We start from the raw sequence: 21,709 nt of genomic DNA, 5'->3' as shown, positions 1-21,709 counted from the left end.
TCAGTAAAAAAATTGAAATTGTTGCATGTTGCGTTTATTTTTGTATAGTATTATGGAGGATTATGACATTTGCCTATGTGGTGTTTAAATGTAATATTCTGAATTCTTATCACTCACATTTAATTCAAAGATTGGAGGGGAGATTTCTATATCACTGTCCTATAACATTCCCCTGATTTGCCTTAATGTTTATTTTGGGGTTAAATGGACATTTCCATTTTTCAACTTCATATTCATCTCCAGCACCACCCCAACATGTGTGAAAATGGCATGTTTATGTTTTGATTAAAAAAAAGTTTCCAATGACCACATCATCAGTGTGCATCGTGATTTTAACCAATTATGAGTAGGCATTGCCTACTAATTGGTTGTCATTGGAAACACTTATCTTCCTCAATCTTTTTTTAGAAAACATAGACACATGCCATTTTCACATATGGTGGGGTGGTGCTGGAGATGTTGAAAAAGATTGATTCTGTTGGTGGGAATCAGGGCTCCTAAGGTCCTGCCAGCCATTACAACCCCTCAGTGCTTCCCATTATGTATGTATTTTAGTCTTTAAAACAAAAGCACAACTTTTGTCGCATTTGTCAATATCAGGACATTTATCAGGTCACAGGAGTGCTTGGCAAATTAGGAGAGAGAGCATCGATAATTAGCCCCCAACATTTGTAGAGCACCTCGTGAGCCAATTTGTCATTTGAAACCACAGTTGCAACACATACCAATTTTGTATTTCCTGACCAAAGCACACTGATCTGTTGTTTATTTGGAAGAATACAGTTTCCATACCACAGGCATGAGACATCTTGACCAGGCCAAAGGGAAGCAGAAACCTGAGTGCTGTGGAGACATGTCTGTAACACTATTAATAACAGACGTCCTCAGAATACTCCAGCCAGCCAACACATACAGTATGTACCATACAGCCGGCACTGAATAACATGAGACTCTGTTCTGTGGTAACCCGTTATGACCACACCTTCTGTAAATGCATTCAGGTAAAGAAGGTGAAAAACCACATCTCCATAAATGTTGTGATAGCCAGTGGATTGTGGATTTCTATTGTAGGAAAGAATGGCGGCAGTTACAGTTACATAAACAGACAGCAATAAATCTGAGTATTCGGGGAAAAAATGGTAATTGTTAAACATTTATTTGAATTATTTTATTTATTTTTTCATTTTCTCTCCCACATCCACTGTACACTCCCGCTCTGCTAGATTACTAAATTCAGATTTCTCCACTTTACAATGATCTCACATAAGGTGTATTTATCTTTAAACCAGAATAACCTGAGGTTTGGTTAGAACAGGATCAAATACAGGAACAGGACAAACTTAAAACCTAAAATACATATATACTATGTGGGACTGAATCAGCTGGGAAAAGACACTATAGGGGGTAGACAGTGTGAGGGGGCTGTTTGAAAACAAATGACATGAATACCCATGGGGGTACTGTTGGTGTTGGGACCTCTGTGCCCAATTGGAGTGGATTGATATGGTCTGCATTGAAACAGACTATTAAAAACACATAAGGCCCCCCCACCCCCTAGGCCTGAGAGCAACCTTAAAACTAAACCAAGCAAATCTGTACCGTAACAACAATCCAGTTGAACACAATGAGATTAGTTGGTATGGCATGTCAGATGTGTACTTGCTTCATGAGCAACATGAGACATTACAGTTGGACGTAGTAAAACCAGCAAACTTTCTAAAACAAACATTTTAATAGTTCTAATAGTACATCGATTGAGACACCAATATTAACGGGTCACGCGTGCTATTAGTAAGTGCTAGCCAGCTCTCGAATTACTTTAATTTTTCTGATAAAAAGGGGAAATGTTACATTGTCATAAGAAATTGAATTGATTGAGTTCAATTTATGTTGTTTTAACGTTGCCCTCAGGTCTTGAAGAAAAAGTCTACAAGAAAAATCCCCCATCTGATATTACACAATATAATTTAAAAATGTTTAAAATCAACCCTTTCAGCTCGGCTAGATTCCAAATAAAATGTAAAACAGTGCCGTCTTCTTACCCTGTTGATCACTTTTCAAAACAATAACCTCCCTTCCCAATAGAAGCAACCTGCAGAGTATTCCGTTTACCAGAGGTGCAATGGGGTTGGCGAGCACTGGCAAAAAGAGGTGGAATAAGTGAACTCTGCCTTGATTGATAGTGGTGTGACGTCAATCATTGATGAAAGGGGCAGCAGTATCCTATTACGAACCTACAGACCCTGGTCATTTACATACTTTACATATTCTAAACATATACTGTGGTTATATTACAGAAGGACCTTGCCTGCCATGGAGTGTTCTTTTGTTTCGGTATTTTGGATAATTCCGTCAGACAATGCAAGTGCCCCAGATTCTACAACTGAAAAATTGACATGATATTCTGATTTCTTTACAAAACCCGGTCAGCTTAAATATATAAGACAACTACCATGGCTCAGTCTCACAAAGAAAAAAAATATTACCTCAAGCCAGGTGTACACTACACGATTTTGGCCCCAGACAAGTTTGAGATCGGAGACAAAAGCCCCATGTCATTGCCTAGTCGGGGTGCACTGCCGTCACCGACGCTCGTATAATGTGAGCGGGCCAGAGACGCAATCTGAGGGCTACCGATCCTGTCTTTGAGCCATCCCGATATTTTTAAACGTTTGATTTTATCAGCACAAAATCTGCTGTGCTCTTGTAGTGTGAGATGTGCAACGACACATTTTGAGAACTGTTATCAGCAACAGCCAATGAGAGCTCACCAGAGAAGCCAGTGAGATGATGTATCGCATTACCCAGAATGTATAGACTCTCAAGCAGGAGTGATGACTACTACTAGTATGCGTTTGTACTTGCCATTAACCAAAGCCAAAGTGTCAAATCGTTATAGCTCTGAAGTCCACAAGCAATGTTATTCAATTCAACTCTGTGTGGTAAGGGTTACACCTGTTGTTTTCGGCACGTGACAAATAAAATGATTTGATTTGTGAATGTCTAACTGAAAACGTTTATGAGGCTGCTTTGGGCCACAGCTCATTGTAGCTACACAATCTAATCACATTACATTGTTTTCGCGAGACAGCGTGGTATCGAGAATCCTCACGACCAAATGAAGAATCTTGTAGTGTGTGACACATTGTTTAGTGTGCGTACCACTACGTTGGCAAGACAATAAACTACAGGAAAGACAGTTGTTTAATGCGAGAGGCTCAGCGATATTAGGATTTTGAAAGCCGTGTAGTGTACGCCCGGCATTAGTGTCTCTGACATGAACAGACTAAATCCAGCAAAGGCCCTTTTCATAAGTGTACTGTATCTTTTGCATCCCCCTCCCCTATTCCTCCCCCCCTTTTGTTCTTCTTTGCCCTCCTCCCCTCTTCCTTTGATACTTCACCTTTACCCGGACTTGTTGGCCCCCACCAGGGTCATGAGTCCGTCCGTGCTCATGGACTTGGGGCGCTCCAGGGGGAAGCCCAGGGCTCGGCTCCAAATCAGCTGGGCCAGCACCCCCAGGGCTCGGGACACGCCGAACAGCACCGTGTAGTAGTTCATCTCTGTCATGCCGTAGTACTGTTAGGACAGGAGAGAGAGAGGGGATGGAGGGTTAATTTCACAGCACAGGGGAAGGTCTAATTATAATACTCCCAATTGTATGTGATATCTAAAAGGGGACAGCTAAAGTAGAGTAGGAATGGCTAGAATCTTTTTATATGGCTTTGACAGTTCACTAGGCTGGAACAAACTACGAGAAGATGCTCAAATTTGACATTGTACATTTTTCAACATCCCTTCAAGAGAGGGAGGAGGCCTTTCTCCCAATCAGTTGGAAGTGTACCGCAATAGTTTGCCCTATCCTCCTGCCCCACCTGCAGAAGCACTCCACTGTGGGCGTCCACGTTGGGCCAGGGGTTCTTGGCCTTGCCCTGCTCCAGCAGCACGTTGGGCACAATCTTGTAGAGTTGGTGCACCAGCTTGAACATGGGGTCGTCGGGCAAATGCTTGAAGGCAAACTCCTGCTGGCAGGTGTACCTGGGGTCTGTCTTCCTCAGGACAGCGTGGCCGTAGCCTGGAACCACCTGAGAGAACACAAACAGAAGGTCAAAAGGGTAGGTTGACTCTCTAAGGTTACATATCATTCCCTTTGCAGCTTATTCCTCAGATGTAAATGTGTCCTTTGTTTTGTGCACCTGTTCACTAAACTTTTAGGTAGAGATGGAAAAGTGTCCCTTGGGTTTCCTGTCATTGACTCATCCCCCCCATTGACCCAACTTGGCCTGCCCTCCAGACCAGTCCACTCACCCTTCCAGACTTGAGGGTGTTCCAGATGTAGTCTCTCATGGCCTCGTCAGACACCTCTCCTCCCATCTCCTTCTGCAGTGCTGTCAGCCACACCAGCACCTCCTACAAGGGGCACAGGTCAGAGGTCAGGCAGGGGCTCACTCCAACCTAGACAAATCACTGCTCTCATTCGCCATTATCATGACTGCTGTTATTATAGTTTCGTATTGCTCCCATCTCGCCATTATGTTAACAATCAAAATAACAGAAAAGTAGGTATTTCTAAGCAACTCCGATAGCATTGCTTTGAATCAAAGTATTATCAGCAGTAGTAGGTTGGATGTTAACTTGGACATTAGACATTTACATTTACATTTTAAGTCATTTAGCAGACGCTCTTATCCAGAGCGACTTACAGGAGCAATTAGGGTTAAGTGCCTTGCTCAAGGGCACATTGACAGATTTTTTCACCTAGTGTTGCTCGGGGATTAGAACCTGCGACCTTTCAGTTACTGGCACAACGCTCTTAACCACTAAGCTACCTGCCGCCCCGTACACACCTGGTTAGCCAATCCGTGAAGGGGTCCGGCCAGACCGTTCATAGCTGCGCTGAAGGAGAGGTAGGGGTCAGATAGGGCACTGCCCACCAAGTGGCTGGTGTGGGCACTCACGTTACCACCCTCATGGTCACTGTAGCAAAGGAGAAAGGGGAAGTGTGTGAATGAATGAGTGATGCAACCACATAACTGCACTGATGCAATGACGGAGCAGTAGCTGAATATGCACACCCAAAAGTTGACAAGGATGATAAACTACATAATTATGAATGAAGTAGCATTTTCTATAAAACTGACCTGTGAATGGTGAGGTACAGGCGCATGAGCTCAGTGAACGTGGCGTCGCTGTAGCCCAACATGTTGGTGAAGTTGTGGGACCAGTCCAGACTGGAGTCAATGGCGCCGATGCTGCTTCCCTCGCGGTAAAGATTGCGGTAAATCTTGGCCGCCACGCAAGGCAGCTTAGCGATAAGATCCATGGAGTCTTCATAGATAAACTGAGAGAAGAAACCATTTATGTCAATAGTCTATTTGGACAAAAGCACTCTTTCAATAGATCAGATTACACCATCTCTACGTCTTATAACTGGGACGCGTTCAGTTGATAAAACCTTTTGCTACATTTCCCAACAGTTTGTCCTACTGAGCAACAGCATGCACCATTCAACATCATTTCCTGAGCTCACCTCCCAGTACTTGGCTTTGTTGACTCCCTCGGAGTAAGCCCGGGCGAAGCTGCTCTCGCTGTTTAGAGCGGTGATGGCGGCACTGAACTGAGACATGGGGTGGAGGTTGGTGGGGAAGTTATCCAGCATGGTGACCACGTGGGAGGGAAGAGCTGCACGCTTGGCCCACTCCTTGGACAGCCAGTTCACCTGGGGACAGATACAATACACAGAATCAGCAATAGGGTAATTGGTAAAACTATTCACATCAAACGTGATGGTTTAAGCCCTTACAATCACAAAGGGGGCCACTGAATATAGTTTTCTATGCAAAATATCATCGGTCATTAAACCAAAATGGAAGCAAACCTCCCACAGATAAAAATATAAAAAGCTATCATCTGGTCCCCGTTTTGACTTGGTGGGAGATCTGTCGACGTGCCCTTGGGCGGGCGCTTGACCCTGGTTGCTCCTGTGGGTCGATCTGGATGGGAGTCTGCTAGATGACTGAATGTAATGTAAATGTTGAGCAGCTTTACTGCAGGTAGATTGTATGTTTTAATATTTTTAAAAATAATTAAAAGCTCTCGTCAATTGTAAAGCTTTATGTTGTGGTTTATGGTATATGGGTCAACCCTTTTCATTGAATATGTACATCATGTTATCTGTGTTCTGTACCATTATACAAGGGATTGTTGTATCAACATTTAAGATGCTACCTAGACCTACTGCTAAGCTGCTGTGCCATACTCTCTCTCCATAATGCGTTACCTAGCTAACACTCACCTGTTCCTCTGTGGGCACCTGGCCTGTCACCAGCAGCCAGAACAGACCTTCAGGCAGGGGCTCGGCACGTCCTGGAGCCTTGGGCAACAGTTGCTGGCACTCCGGAATACTGTAGCCACGGAAACGAATTCCCTAAAAAAAAAAAATTTTTTAAAGAGACCCACAAAAACCGATTTAGTCGTAATCATTGCCATAAATAGGTATCTACATAATTCTACCATAAGTCTTTATCAAATACCTTTGATCCCACTACCCACATTGATATTACATAACCCATAGGCCCCATGTCACATGAGTGTTATGACTTTCAAGCCAATCTCTAAGTGGCGCTGAACTGGCTGAAAAATGACACCCTTCTTATTCTCAGCTAATATAAGCTGATGAATATGGTGGGACTTGAAAAACAAAGCTCCCCAAAGAAAACCATTTAGAATCTCAATGTCAATTCACTATTTAAGTAGGTAGTTCTCTAGTTTCAAGCATCAGACACAGGAGGGTTTTGATTTAGTTCCATTTCATTCAGTACTATGCAAACCATTTGCATACTGCCATCTCTCTCAGGGGAGTGCTGAGCAAGCATTGAAATCAATCTGTTTCAAAGCAATTCTCTTCAGCTCAGCCTCAGGACTTCTCTTAAGAAAATGTAGCAAAGGGCATGCCTCTCTTTTTTTCATTAGCTAGACTAAGTGTAAACAATCTCATCTATTATCTAAGCTAAATGTAAACAATCGTATGCATTATCTACATTCACATTTTAGTCATTTAGCAGACGCTCTTATCCAGAGCGACGAGCTAACATGCGCTAATGTGATTAGCATGACTGTTGTAAGTAACAGCAAACTTTCCAGGACATAGACATGTCTTATATTGGCAGAATGCTTAAATTCTTCTTAATCTAACTGCCCTGTCCAATTTACAGTAGCTATTACAGTGAAAAAAATACAATGCTATTGTTTAAGGAGAGTGCACAACAACAAAAAACGTATCACGGCAACTGGTTTGATACATTCACTTCTCAAGATAAATAATGTACTTACATTCAGTAATCTTGCTCTGATTTGTCATCCTGGGGGTCCCAGAGATAAAATGTAGCATAGTTTTGTTTGATAAAATCCATTTTTATATTCAAATGTCGGAACTGGGGTCTACAGTTTGAACCCCTGCTGTCTCTGGCTCCACACCCACCCCGCCCGGCCATCTAGATGTGTTAAAGTTAGTGTATAAGCTAATGATCAATCATGTATGACATTCCTGGGAGTGTGTAAACTTACATTTTGTATTACCATATAATTTTTGTATGTTCTCTATAGTTATGTACTTGAAAATGTATCAATTGACCAATTCGGCACATTTGGGCAGACTTTATACAAAATAGTCCAGTATTGCAACGCTTCACTGGATCAATCTGAAACGTTGCACACACACTGCTGCGATCTAGTGGCCAAAATCTATATTGCGCCTACTGCAATATTATATTGTGGCCTTTCTCTTGCATTTCAAAGATGATTTAACAAAAAAATAGAAAACGCATGTTTTTTGGTTTGTATTATCTTTTACCAGATCTAATGTGTTATTCTCCTACATTAATTTCACATTTCCACAAACTTCAAAGTGTTTCCTTTCGAATGGTATCAAGAATATGCATATCCTTGCTTCAGGTCCTAAGCTACAGGCAGTTAGATTTGGTTATGTCATTTTAGGCGAAAATGGAAAAAAAGGTCAGATCCTTAAGAGGTTAATTAAGATACCAACAAGCAATAGAAAAGGGGCAAAACGCCCAATCTATCCCCCTACCCGATACTTTGCATTCGATCCTCTTTCCCTGCACAGACCAACTCACCTCATCTGCATCCAGCACTGAGGTTTCATACACCAGGCCCTTCATTCCTCTCATCCCACCGTAGATCTGTAAAGACAAGGGCACACACACAAAATTCTGCTTAGGCATTCTTAATATCCACAGCTACCATATTTCACACTTCAACTGGGACTGAAAAGGGTACTAGAATGTTTACAAATGACAGGTGAGCTTAACGTACCATATCCACAGTGATCGAGCCGATGTTGGTCTTGCCATACTGCGTTTTGAAGTTCTTAATCCTACTCTGTTCTTTAGGGACGAGATCCAAGAGCACATCTCTCAGGTTCTACAACGGCACAGCAAGAGAAAAAAAATAAAAAATCACATTTAGAAAGACGTTAATCAAAAAACAGCTCTCTTTAATTAGGGCCACCCAGTTTGCAGGACTGATTATGGCTAGTCAATTTATATTTGGCTTGCCTAGCTAGCTAGCTAGCTAAAATGATTTGAATGATGCAGCAACACCAGATCAACAGCATCTGATTTTTGGCCCCCTGACCCAGTTCCTAGAGGGAAGTGGACTGCGGTGGGAGTGGATGCATAGGCTTGCTTCGTAGGGGGCTTTTCTGGACCAAGTGTTGTGTGGTGGTCTTACTGGTGCTTTTACAGTCGCCGAAGCATCACCCAGGTGGGTGCTACATTTCAGTAGTGGACGATCCAGCCTGCCTAATATCGAAGAGGACGAGGTGCCCGATGAAGAGCTCCGTAGCCTGTCTGTCAGATGTCTCTACCTCCCTGCCTGGCTGTACCATCTATAATAATAATAATAATATGCCATTTAGCAGACGCTTTTATCCAAAGCGACTTACAGTCATGCGTGCATACATTTTTGTGTATTGGTGGTCCCGGGGATCGAACCCACTACCTTGGCGTTACAAGCGCCGTGCTCTACCAGCTGAGCTACAGAGGACCACAATCTATGCTTCCTCCTCTCAAGATACTACCTTTCTGAACTGCCTATCATCTAAGACCATTGCCCAAGAACCGCCAGATTCCTACATTTGTTGTTAAATTGTTGATTTTGTTTTTAAAGCGACTGAAAAGTGCTATATAAAATAGATATTATTAGTTCAAAATGACCCCCATCACAGCAGTGCTAAGTAAAAAGCATATGTGTGTAGCCTAAATCAAATTGAAAAAAGGAGGTCCAGCCAGAGTACTTACTGTTGATGTAGTGGCGTTTCTGGAAGACACGATGAGACATGCTGCACTCTGAAAGGCACAAGGACTGTCAGGAGAGAGGCAATCAGCCTACCTCATCACTGCAAGAGAGACTGAAGCTTGAGTTCCGTGATAAAGTATAATAAACAGATAATTGTGAATGATAGACATTTGTGCAGTAGCAAATACCTTTGCCAATGCATTTACAGGTATTCTAACGTATGACTGATTGAGCAAGGAGTCAATTAAAGCATTGTTAACAGCACTGAGTGAAGATCATCCATGTTCTTTCTAAGTGTTTTAAGAAGGGCATAAGGACACAGCCTACTGTAGTGACCTCAATTCAGAATGCACAGAAATACACTGAACAAAAATATAAAATGCAACATGTAAAGTGTTGGTCCCATGTTTCATGAGCTGAAATAAAAGATCCCAGAAATGTTCCATATGCACAAAAAGCTTATTTCTCTCAAATTGTGTGCATAAATGTGTTTATATCCCTGTTAGTGAGCATTTCTCCTATGCCAAGATAATCCATCCATCCACCTGACAGGTGTGGCATATCAAGAGGCTGATTAAACAGCATGATCATTACACAGGTGCACCTTGTGCTGGGGACAATAAAAGGCCACTAAGGCCAATTTTGTCACACAACACAATGCCACAGATGTCTCAAGTTTTGTGGGAGCGTGCAATTGACATGTAGTCAGAGCTGTTGCCAGATCATTTAATGTTCATTTCTCTACCATACGCTGCCTCCAATGTCGTTTTATAGAATTTGGCAGTACGTCCATCTGGCCTCACTACCGCAGACCACGTGTAACCACGCCAGCCCAGGACCTCCACATCCGGCTTCTTCACCTGTGGGATCGTCTGAGACCAGCCACCCGGACAGCTGATGAAACTGTGGGTTTGCACAACCAAATTATTTCTGCACAAACTGTCAGAAACCGTCTCAGGGAAGCTCATCTGCGTGCTCGTCGTCCTCACCAGGGTCTTGACCTGACTGCAGTTCGGCGTCGTAACAGACTTCAGTGGGCCAATGCACACTTTTGATGGCCACTGGCACGCTGGAGAAGTGTGCTCTTCACAGATGAATCCCGGTTTCAACTGTACCGGGCAGATGGCAGACAGCGTGTATTGCGTTGTGTGGGCGAATGGAGTGCCCAATGGTGGCGGCGGGATTACTGTATGGGAAGGCATAAACTACGGACAACAATTAATTGCATTTTATTGATGGCAATTTGAATGCACAGAGATACCGTAACGAGATCCTGAGGCCCATTGTCGTGCCATTCATCCGCCGCCATCACCTCACATTTCAACATGATAATGCACGGCCCCATGTCACAAGGATCTGTACACAATTCCTGGAAGCTAAAAATGTCCCAGTTCTTCCATTGCCTGCATACTCACCAGACATGTCACCCATTGAGCAATGTTTGGGATGCTCTGGATCACAGTGTACGACAGTGTGTTCCAGTTCCCGCCAATCTCCAGCAACTTCGCACAGCCATTGAGTGGGACAACATTCCACAGGCCACAGCTTGATCAACTCTATGCGAAGAAGATGTCGCACCGCATGAGGCAAATGGTGGTCACTCAGATCCTGACTGCCTTTCTGATCCACGCCCCTACCTTTAAAAAAAAGGTATCTGTGACCAACAGATGCATATTTTGTATTCCCAGTCATGTGAAATCCATAGATTAGGGCCTAATGAATTTAGTTCAATTGATTGATTTCTTTATATGAACTGTAACTCAGTAAAATATTTGAAATTGTTGCATTTATATTTTTGTTCAGTGTAGATCTTTGCCAACTGGAAAAATGCCTTCACATAATCCAGACATAAAATCATTTGAAAAATTTGGTAGCCTCACTCAAATTATTCCATGTGCTGCTGTGTTCCAGCTGATCAATCATGGCTGGTCCTCTTTTGCTTTGCATGCAAGGGATGCCTTTTCAAGAGGAGTTACAGCCAAAGACAGTGTGACTTGCCTCCAGCTGTGAGATTAACATTGTGGGAATGGAAAATGCATTGCAAGAAATGGGAACTTTGTATTTCCTTGAAACATGCAGTAGCCTACACCAACTAACGTTAACTAGCCGGTCTCTGATCTACTCCGAGTCCGGTCCATGGCACAATATCAAGGCAATATATGAATTAACTAGATGTTATTTTTTGACAAACTGGGACAATTCTCATCACAAGCTCAAATGGAGAAAGGGGCTGGCTATCTAACGTTAGCTAGTTCGCTAACGTTAGGTACGAAGCTCCAGCCTTTGAGCAAAGGCTAGCAAAGTCGCAAGCTACACAGCTGGCAGAATAGTAGCTACTAGCACAGATAAAACTAATATTTAATAGTAACAGTGTTAGCATAGCTACTTACATAGTTTAGCTGGCTAGCTTTGTTAGTTAGCTAATGTTACTCGTTTACAATGTCAAAAACGGATTTACAAAGAAAATAACATGACAAATGGATAGACATGTTACTATTACTAACAGTTAGCCATTTGAGTAAACGACCCTATTTAATTGGCTAAACCAGCTAGCTAATAACAAAACATGTTTGGATTTGGCTGAATGCTAACTTATGCTAGCTAATTAGCTAGCTACTAGTCAGCTAACTTGTTAGCTAGCTACAGAGAAAAATTAAGGCTACAGAAAAAATTGTTATATTTGGATAACTTCATTATGTTTGTATATTTGTGCTTCAACTCAATGACAAATCTACCTGACAAAATTAGTCGTAGCTAGCCAACGTTAGCTAAATACAACAGACATCACTTCAGGGCTAGCTAAGGCCTAAATTATTTAGCTAGCTAAATGCTAGCTTCACGTTTGGTTCTGATTGGCAAGTGGCTAGATAGCCGGTTGGGCTAGCCAGCGTTTTAGCATACTATCTACGGCATGGGGACAATGCAGCGCCCCCAATTAGATGCCATATCCTTTAGCTAACGGCTTTACCTTCGTTGAATGCAAGAGCTTCGGGGAAAACCTGCAGGCGGACAGTAGGGACATGATGGATGTGAGGGGTTTGTCTTGGTATATAAAATATTATCCTACTGTACTGCTAAAAATCCCCAGTACCTTGTTGAAGGTGCCCCTCCTGAGTTTGATAGGTGAAGGTTGAGAGAGATGAACAGGCCTACAGAGGGGATTGGCTGGGGTTTGGGTGACGAACGAAACCATAACACAGAGTTTCTAAACCCAGAGGCGCAACATCGCATGACTTCCGGCAACGCTTGCGAAACAGACCAGGCCGGGGTTTGAGAAGTCAATGAGATTAGTGAACAATTCTTTTTTAGTTGTTAATTCTCTCGAAATCTTAAGGCACAACCTAGATTCGAGCCAATGTCTTCAGTAGAACATGTTATTACTCCAACCTCGTGAAAGTGACAAACTGACACGTTTTCATTTTCGACAAAAACAACTATTGAAGGAGTGCCTTTGATTTGACGGCGTGCGCATGCGCAGTACGGCGCGAGACGACCGGACCCGATGACGTGCTTCTACTCATGGTTTTGCTAGCCAACGTCGCCATGCCATCGCCTACAAGTGTGATGGGGATTTTTATTGGAGAAGCAGGTTTAGCCTATCTGTGGCCATAATCTGCCTATGTGGGTAGGTGTGTATGAATCTAGCATCTAATCTAGCATAAATTAAGTTGCCAAAAGTGTGGTCTTTACTGACATGAGATTGTTATTTTGTTAGTGTAACATGAAAATGTTATTTTAAACATTTTAAAACACAATGGCTTAAAACTGCATGAGCATTATCTGATAGTACAGTAGTCTGCTCTTCTTACAAATGTGTGTAATGCAAAACAAACATCCCTGAAAACAATGACTCCAGATTGATGGAAATATATATATTTCTACAACAAAGTATGAAAAACAGATGACAGTGACAAATGATTACACAAAATAGAAAATTGGAGTTGTTTAAGAAAGTGTAATCAAACCTTTCCATCATTCACAGAATACAATTAATCAAAGCAACAAGCATCACAAGATCAGCAACCATGTTGGACAATTACAGTATCTAACTTGTTACAGAATTTTATTCACCATTTTGCTTCAAGAGTGTAAGCATGAGAATGTTTCGTGAAATCATCCAGCATTATTTTTTTGTTGTTGTTACTACAGCTGTGTGTAAGACATTAATAGCACTTAATTGCAGTAATATACACATTACAAGATTGTTCTACAATCCTCCCCTCCCCTCATTCCTAAGCACCCGGTGTTGGAGCTACTCTGGATAGTCCCCATCCCCATTGTAACGCGGTGGAAGGTAGCTGTGTGTAAAGCTGAGCTGCGTGCAGTGCAGGACGGAATCATAGCTCATCATGAGGGATTTGCAGAGCATGGTCGCAAAGGTCTGCAGAGAAAAACCATCAATGAGTTACGTCATTTTGATATAGATTTGTACACTTTTCACATATTGTATTACAATTCGTTACAGCAAACAATTTTGTAAGAGCTGCATCCCCAATAGTAGTACATGTAGTCCCTAGGCTCCATCCCAATGCGCCCCCTTTGCCCTCCCCCTCAGTTTTGCACGATCCGGTGAGCCGTATGGAGTGGGAGTGGTGTCCCAATTCAACTTTGAGCAAGGCGTAGTGCCTTTTCAGCCCTCTAGTTGGCCCTCCAAACAAAGCAAATAGAGTTGCTGACTTCCTACCAAGTGGTACTCAAAACTCCCATGAAGCTCTGCGAGAGGCTCCACTCCCATCAAAACCTATCCACATGAGAACACAGCGATAAGCAGACCAAGTGGGGATTTTTTGTATGGAAGTCTATGAGTGTCGGATTTGATCAACAAAAAAATGTGATTGCTAATTTGCTAAGTGAGGCTTATTTGATCAAATATACGTTTTGTAATGTTTAGGTTGTTACGAATGTACGGATATAAGTGGACGCACACGGCATCTCGGCAACTTTGAGAAAAACTATTTCATATCGGAGTTGTGTCTGTTGTTCACGCGCGTATCTGCCCTCTCATTGGCTAGAATGTTCCCACCTGATCTCACCTCCTCCCGCCTTTGCGACAATGACTCCTATCTTTAGGGCGGAAACCATATCGTCATTATATAGAGCAGGAGTGTCAAACTCATTATTCTCGCAGTCGGTCATGACTGAGGTCCGGAGGGCCGCAATTAAAATTGGTTATATTTCCTCGCCGTCAAAATGACATATCTTTTCGAATTTGATGCTCCCTGACTAACATTCGTTTCGATGACTGTTAGCAAGCTGGACAATGAAGAGATTATAAATGCAGTTATAAACTAGGTGGTTTGAGCCCTGAATGTTGATTGGCTGACAGCCGTGGTATACCACGGGTATGACAAAACATTTATTTTTACTGCTCTAATTACATTGGTAACTAGTTTATAATAGCAATAAGGCACCTTAGGGTTTTGTGATATATGGCCAATATACCACAGTTAAGGGCCGTGTCCTGGCACCCCGCGTTGCGTGGCGCATTAGAACAGCCCTTAGCCGTGGTATATTGGCCATATATCACACCTCCTCTGGCATTATTGCTTAAGTATATTTTCATTTTTACACAGTTTTGATTTGGTTTTAGTAATTTCAATGTCAATTGAGCTCCACATTGAACCACAGCCAGAGGATGGGTACATTACGGCCACATTGTTTTGCTGTTCTCATTTGTTGCTCATATGTTAAGTACGTATTTGTTGCATGAGAAATATAAGGAAAACGATTAATGCCGCCAGTACAGCCATTTTGAAAAACAAGGCCCGTCGCCAATGAATTGCGTGGTAGGCTATCCGTTGGCGACTTCTGATGTGCGTGAGTGATGTAGAAATGTTCCATTACCTAGGGCTATTCATCTCTCCCTACCACTAGTTGCTCCGTTTTTGAGTGACACTCCCCCACCGAGGAGGAGGGCTAAGGGGGGGGGTATTGGGATTGAGCCGTAGTCTCTGGTGGTCAAGATCATGTACTGGATCAAGTAATAGGATGGCATACCTGTTCTGTTGCTGCAGAGTTTGTCTTTGACATTGTCAGTTTCATGGGCAAAGAATTCGATGACCTCATCTTCATGTTGTTCAACGATGGTCTCACACTGGGGGTAAGACGGAGAAAATAATGGTTTAATAAGATGTAGTGGGACACATTTCAGTGAGTTGCAGGAGCTTGGAGCCATTGGATTGCAATCCACAATACAAACATATGGAAAGTTTCCCCCTTACTGCATTGGTATGTTTGGGTGAACGTTGCAATCAACTGTAGTCATTATTGCCATTATCATTCACTATATTAGAGGTTCTAGAATGTCACACTGATGAGCTATAGCATGTCATCGTCCCTAGTCCCTACTCCCCAACATGTGAAAATGAAAAAGCTACCCACAGCATATTTCAGGCTGGATGTGACTCTGGAATCCAGTTTAGCCTCTGAGAGGTCCATGGGTTTGCCGTCCCGAGATGTGAACCTCTCGTAGGTCTTCCTGCTGGTGGTGGGGTCCACAAGTTCCCCATAATCCTTCATCCTCTCACACACCTCCTCCATCAGCTCTAGGAGGTTACCTTCCGAGCGGGCGAGGGGAACCTGGGGGGGGGACACAACAATGTTGGTGAGCTCAAAAAGAGAGAATGTGATAACCCGATAGAAAACACTAATCATACATGACTATGTATTTTTTATTTATTCTGTAGAATCCCAGCCTACAAATAAATAATTGAATGTGTAAAATAAGGCCAATGTAGGACCCAGTAGCCATCAGGTACCCTTACCTCTCTAATAGACTGGCTACCATCTGGGTTGATTCTAAAAGACCCGGTCTGGATCATTTTCTTAGGATCCACCTGGGATATCGCCCACTCCATCTCATCCACCATGGCCCTACATGCTGATGTAGAATAACTAAATGTTAGGTAGCTCAATTAAGGTATGTGGACCAAATGTGGATGCACAATGTAGAAAATAAGGGTGTTGAGATCAAATTATGAGATTAAATGGGTTCTAGTGTAGTAAATAGGTAGAAGTCCAAATACTTACCTCCACATTTGAGATCCTGGTCCTTCCTGGCTCCTTGGCAGTGGCTTAAAAGGAGAACAAGTAGCACACACCGAGCAAGAGATTGCAAGGGATACCACATCTTCATCTAAGCAAAATTGGAGAGGAAGAAAAACAGCAAATATCAAATTGTACTGAAAAAGAACATAATGTAAACATTATGGAGACATGAAAGTCCTTCTCAATGAGTTGTCATAACGGTCAGTGAACAGTACTTTTTTTTAATGTTCAGGGACAACAGCCAAAGACAGTACAGTATGAAGATAGGCTAAAACTGCTTCTATAAATAGAAATCCCCGATCACACTTGTAGGCGATGTCATGGCGACGTCGACTAGCTAAACACATGCGTAGAAACACAATCGGGTATAACGGTCGTTTGGCGCCAAACTGCGCATGTGCACGCTGTCCAAAGGCACTCCTTCGATATAAAGGTGTTTTTTACGAAAATGAATAACTTTCAGTTGATCACTTTCACGCGGTTACAGTAATAACATGTTCAACTACTTAAAACATTGTCTCGAATCTAGGTTGTGATTTACATTTCGAGAAAATGTACAACTAAGGGGGGAAAAATGACACTTCTCCCATTGACTTGCCCAACCCCGGCTTGTTTCGCAAGCGTTCCCGGAAGTCTCGCGATGTTGCGCTTCTGGGTTTAGAAACTCTGTGCTAGCTAAGTAACGTAATCAAAATAAATGAATGGTAAATCACACTCTCACTGAACATTCATGCATGCTACTGCGCTGAACAGTCTCTAACGTGTAACAAATATACAATTCAACTTTCAATTATTAGTAATGACCTGTTGTTTGTGAATTTCAGCCACCGCTACAAAGATATGGAGATTTTCATTCCACGCTGTTCCACTGCATTCAGTAAAAACTGGTGACGTATGCAACGGGATGCTACCAAGAGTTGTCCGAGTTTATGCCAGAGACAATTAGGACCCAAACCAAATTTAATCAGAGAGCGAGGAACCGATTTCTCGATTTCATGGCAAATAGCCACCGGTCTTCAACGTAAAAAGTAATATTTAGTGAAACAGTGGTTTTATTTAGAATATTAAGTGGATTGCATTAAAATCGCTGATGTGCAATGATCTATGGCTGTCTTTCGTTTTGCCTGTTTGCATTTGGAACTTCAAACCAGAGATAATGTATATGACGAGATGGTCTTGTTCTCTCTGCCCTAACAATGGGGTCATTCTCCCAAAGGCGGGAAGGCGGGCAATCTGCTTATTGGCCATCTTATTGTTCTGCGTATTGGTCTGCTTCGCCTCTTCCTCTCTGTCCAAACTGAGTAGACACTGCTGAAGGAGCACTTGGGTGAGTGCTCACTGCTATGTCATCAACAGTATGACGTTGAACAGCTAAGCATTCAACACCATAGTGCCCTCCAAGCTCATCACTAAGCTCAGGACCCTGGGACTGAACACCTCTCTCTGCAACTGGGAGGGTGGTGAGGGTAGGTAACCTCCTGTACTCCCTGTTCACCCACGACTGCGTTTCCGTGCACGACTCCAACACCATCATTAAGTTTGCTGATGACACAACAGTGGTAGGCCTGATCACCAACGACGATGAGACCACCTATAGAGAGGAAGTCAGTGACTGCCAGGACAACAACATCTCCTTCAATGTCAGCAAGACAAAGGAGCTGATCGTAGACTACAGGAAACGGAAGGCCATCAACAGGGCTGTAGTGGAGTGGGTCGAGAGCTTCAAGTTCCTTGTTGTCCACATCACTAAGGAATTAACATGGTCCACACACACCAACACAGTTGTGAAGAAGGTACAACAACACTTCTTCCCCCTCAGGAGGCTGAAAATATTTGGCATGGGCCCTCAGATCCTAAAAAAGTTATACAGCTGCACCATTGAGAGCATCTTGACTGGCTGCATCACCGCTTGGTATGGCAACTGCTTGGCATCCGACCGCAAGGCCTGGACTATCTGCATTGGCCCTCTTTGCACTAATTCCAATGCTTCCCACAGTGTCAAGTTTTCTGGATGTCCTTTGGGTGGTGGACCATTCTTCATACACACTGGAAACTGTTGAGCATGAAAAACCCAGCAGCGTTGCTGTTCTTGACACACTCAAATCGGTACACCTGGCACCTACTACCATTCCCCGTTCAGAGGCACTTAACTCTTTTGTCTTGCCCATTCACCCTCTGAATGGCACACATACACAATCCATGTCTCAATTGTGTCAAGGCTTAAAAATCCTTCCTTAACCTGTCTCCTCCCCTTCATCTACACTGATTGAAGTGGATTTAACAAGTGACATCAAAAAGGGATCATAGCTTTCACCTGGATCCACCTGGTCAGTTAATGTCATGGAAAGAGCAATGTTTTGTACACTCACTGTATGCTGATGCTGCTGTTTATCTATCATGTTGCCTCCCAGCTAACAACAAACGTTCCCACAACTTTAGAGAACGTTCCCTTAAGAGTCTCATTATATCATTAACTAACGTTTTCATAAGAATGTTCCTGTGATGTGCAAGGAATGTTTCCAAGAGACCATTCCCTTAATGTCAAATAGAACTTACCCAGAATGTGGTTACCAGAACTTAAGATATGAATGTTCTAGACACGTTTCATGGGAACATTGTAAGAACATCCATGTGTCCAGTTTTCTGTGGGTTAGGAGAATATTCCATCAATGTCCCACCAATCATACACAGAACATGGTTGCCATGTTCTCAGAACGTAAGATATTAATGTTCTAGACACGTTTCATGGGAACGTGGCAAAAACATTAATTTGTCCAGTTTTCTGTGGGTTAGTAGAATATTCCATCAATGTCCCACCAAACATGGTTGCCATGTTCTCAGAACATAAGATAATAATGTTGTAGACACGTTTCATGGGAACATTGCAAGAACATTTGTGTCCAATCATTGATGAACGACTGATCCATTCATAGCTCTTTGTCTGCTGGCAACGATACTCACTCAAAGTGCTTTTAACGTGCAGTGTTTTCAACCTACATATTTGACATATATGATTACATTGTGAATGTTCATTTATACAGTAATTATTATTCAACATGTCTTTACCTGGGATTTGAACTCACAACTGCTTGGTTTACAGTACTCCGATCTTCCTGCTACACCAACATGTCTGTGTCAGGTATCAGTTAATCTGACTATTCTCATTATTGATTTTATTGACTTATTTCAGCAATTGAAGGGCTTTCTGTATAGTTGTCTAATGTTGATTGGGCATATTAACCTGTTATAATGATACTCCTGAATCACTATGATAAATAAAATATTTTCTTGAGTGTACTTTTAAGAGAGCTGAGATTTACTTCAAAGTGCATTCACCCTATTGCTTACACCTATCAAGTAGTTTCATATCTACACAAGTGCCTAGGGAGGATAGTTTATGGTTTCTTCTGGACAGGGCCTACCTGTATTAGCCCAATAAGCACATACCCTAGAGATATCCCATATTGGGACAGTTGTTAGGGCGTTCGTTATTTTTGCTGTATACACTGTACACACTGTTTTTGCTGTATAGCAATATACACTGAGATACCTGTCACGATCGTTATGAGATGAAGCGGACCAAGGCGCAGCGTGGTAAGCGTACATTTGATTTAATTAACATACTTAACACACACGAACAAAACAACAAACCAAACGACACGTGAAGTCCTAGGTTATACACCAAAACAAACCTTACGGAACAAGATACCACAATGACTAGTGCCAAACATGCTGCCTAAGTATGGTCCCCAATCAGAGACAACGAGAAACAGCTGCCTCTGATTGGGAACCACCCTGGCCAACATAGATCTACACGATCTAGATCAACAACATAGAAAATACAACATAGACATTACACACCCTGGCTCAACATTTAAGAGTCCCCAGAGCCAGGGCGTGACAATACCAAACATTAGGAGTGACTGACTCAAGTGGCGCAGTGGTCTAAGGCACTGCATCTCAGTGCTAGAGGCGTCACTACAGACCCTGGTTTGATCCCGCCGGGCTGTGTCACAACCGGCTGTGATCGGGAGTCCCATAGGCGGTGCAAAATTGGCCCAGCGTCGTCCGGGTTAGGGGAGGCTGGGGTATGCCGTCATTGTAAATAAGAATTTGTTCTTAACTGACTTGCGTAGTTAAGTAAAGGTTTAAAAAAACAGAACAGCCTCAGTTTGTCTGGCATGGACTCTACAAGGTGTTGAATGCTGGCCCCTGTTGACTCCAATGCTTCCCACAGTTGTGTCAAGTTGGCTGGATGTCCTTTGGATGGTGGACCATTTTTGATACACACGGGAAACGGTTGAGCGTGAAAAACCCAGCAGTGTTGCAGTTCTTGACACAAACCGGTGCGCCTGGCACATACTACCTCCCCGTTCAAAGGCACTTAAATATGTTGTCTTGCCCATTCACCCTCTGAATGGCACACATACACAGTCCATGACTTTAACACCAAAATATGCTAAAAAGGTTCTCAGAAGGTTTTTGCTAACATAGTGTCACGGATTCTGCCGAGACTGCCCCTCCTCCTTGCTCGGGCAGGCTTCGGCGTTCGATCTATGTTCTATGTTTCTATGTTCTTCCTGTGGTTGTCTGATTGTCACACACATGTTTCCCATCCTGTCATTACTTCTTCCCTATTTAAACCGGTGGCTCCCATTATGTTTTGTGCATGTTTGTTTTTCGTTTCGTGTGTCGTTTGGTGAGCGGGATTGTTCCTCCCTGTGTTGAGGTATTTTTGTATTGGTTTCTTTACTTATTCAGTAAAGTATGTTTTCATAGAGTTCTGTGTCCTGCGCCTGACTTCGATCCACCGCATTATACTGACACTCGTGACAGAAACACGCACCAAAGATGGAGTCAGCAGGTACAGCCAGTCAGTCCGGATCGATGGAGGAACGCGTTCAACGACAGGAGAGCATGATCCAGGCTCTCAGCACCGCTATGGAGAGGGTGATGAATACTATGGACCGTTGGGAGAGAGGTGGCCTTCCTACACCTCCTCCAACCACTCAACCAACCATTCCACTGTCCACCCCTTCGCCACCTGGGTCCAGTGGGATTCGGCTCTCGCTCCCGAGGGCATATGATGGTACACCAGCCGGGTGTCAGGGTTTCCTTCTCCAGGTAGAGCTCTACCTGGCAACCATTCACCCGGCGCCCTCGGGATATGAGAGCGTGTCCGCCCTCATCTCCTGTCTGTCGGGGAAGGCGCTCGAGTGGGCCAACGCCAAGTGGGGAGGAATTGACGCTACATCTGTCCACTACGAGGATTTCACCTGCCGCTTCCGGGCGGTATTCGGTCATCCACCGGAGGGGAGAGCGGCGGGCGAGCGTCTGTTCCACC

The 21,709-nt window shown here is 43.2% G+C and overlaps 2 protein-coding genes across 3 annotated transcripts; both read right to left on the bottom strand.

Moving 5' to 3' along the window:
- Nucleotides 1–1,140: 1,140 nt before the first annotated feature.
- Nucleotides 1,141–12,520, bottom strand: LOC121575129 (citrate synthase, mitochondrial). Of its 2 annotated transcripts, none has more exons than XM_041888012.1 (11): nucleotides 12,410–12,520; nucleotides 9,321–9,368; nucleotides 8,335–8,442; nucleotides 8,136–8,201; nucleotides 6,296–6,427; nucleotides 5,531–5,719; nucleotides 5,142–5,341; nucleotides 4,848–4,977; nucleotides 4,309–4,410; nucleotides 3,876–4,085; nucleotides 1,141–3,579 (listed from the first exon to the last, which is right to left on the bottom strand). In XM_041888012.1, the coding sequence occupies exons 1-11, from the start codon at nucleotides 12,509–12,511 to the stop codon at nucleotides 3,406–3,408; spliced, it is 1,461 nt and encodes a 486-aa protein (XP_041743946.1). In that variant the 5' UTR covers nucleotides 12,512–12,520; the 3' UTR covers nucleotides 1,141–3,405. The 2 variants fall into 2 exon arrangements, with proteins under 2 accessions (XP_041743946.1, XP_041743947.1); XM_041888013.2 differs by having other exon boundaries at nucleotides 12,287–12,474.
- Nucleotides 12,521–13,175: 655 nt separating this feature from the next.
- LOC121575130 (protein canopy homolog 2) lies at nucleotides 13,176–17,277 on the bottom strand. The gene is made up of 6 exons (XM_041888014.2): nucleotides 17,170–17,277; nucleotides 16,348–16,453; nucleotides 16,083–16,198; nucleotides 15,700–15,897; nucleotides 15,316–15,412; nucleotides 13,176–13,699 (listed from the first exon to the last, which is right to left on the bottom strand). The coding sequence occupies exons 2-6, from the start codon at nucleotides 16,451–16,453 to the stop codon at nucleotides 13,656–13,658; spliced, it is 561 nt and encodes a 186-aa protein (XP_041743948.1). The 5' UTR covers nucleotides 17,170–17,277; the 3' UTR covers nucleotides 13,176–13,655.
- Between the last annotated feature and the right edge of the window lie 4,432 nt (nucleotides 17,278–21,709).

This window comes from Coregonus clupeaformis, chromosome 10, assembly GCF_020615455.1.
Source record: "Coregonus clupeaformis isolate EN_2021a chromosome 10, ASM2061545v1, whole genome shotgun sequence".
In the NCBI taxonomy this organism is placed as follows: domain Eukaryota; kingdom Metazoa; phylum Chordata; class Actinopteri; order Salmoniformes; family Salmonidae; genus Coregonus; species Coregonus clupeaformis.
The sequence above is the reverse complement of the archived record's forward strand: the minus strand, read 5'-3'. Positions and strand labels throughout refer to the sequence as shown.

What these genes read in the sequence shown, in the direction of transcription:
- LOC121575129 (XM_041888012.1), bottom strand. Translation starts at nt 12,511, where the DNA reads ATGGTTTCGTTCGTCACCCAAACCCCAGCCAATCCCCTCTGTAGGCCT. An exon ending in TTCACGGATTGGCTAACCAG is followed by an intron (nt 4,411 to 4,847) that starts GTGTGTACGGGG and finishes TGCCCCTTGTAG; the next exon opens with GAGGTGCTGGTGTGGCTGAC. An exon ending in ACAGTGGAGTGCTTCTGCAG is followed by an intron (nt 3,580 to 3,875) that starts GTGGGGCAGGAG and finishes CTGTCCTAACAG; the next exon opens with TACTACGGCATGACAGAGAT.
- LOC121575130 (XM_041888014.2), bottom strand. Translation starts at nt 16,453, where the DNA reads ATGAAGATGTGGTATCCCTTGCAATCTCTTGCTCGGTGTGTGCTACTT. An exon ending in GTAGCCAGTCTATTAGAGAG is followed by an intron (nt 15,898 to 16,082) that starts GTAAGGGTACCT and finishes TCCCCCCCCCAG; the next exon opens with GTTCCCCTCGCCCGCTCGGA. An exon ending in CATCCAGCCTGAAATATGCT is followed by an intron (nt 15,413 to 15,699) that starts GTGGGTAGCTTT and finishes TCTTACCCCCAG; the next exon opens with TGTGAGACCATCGTTGAACA.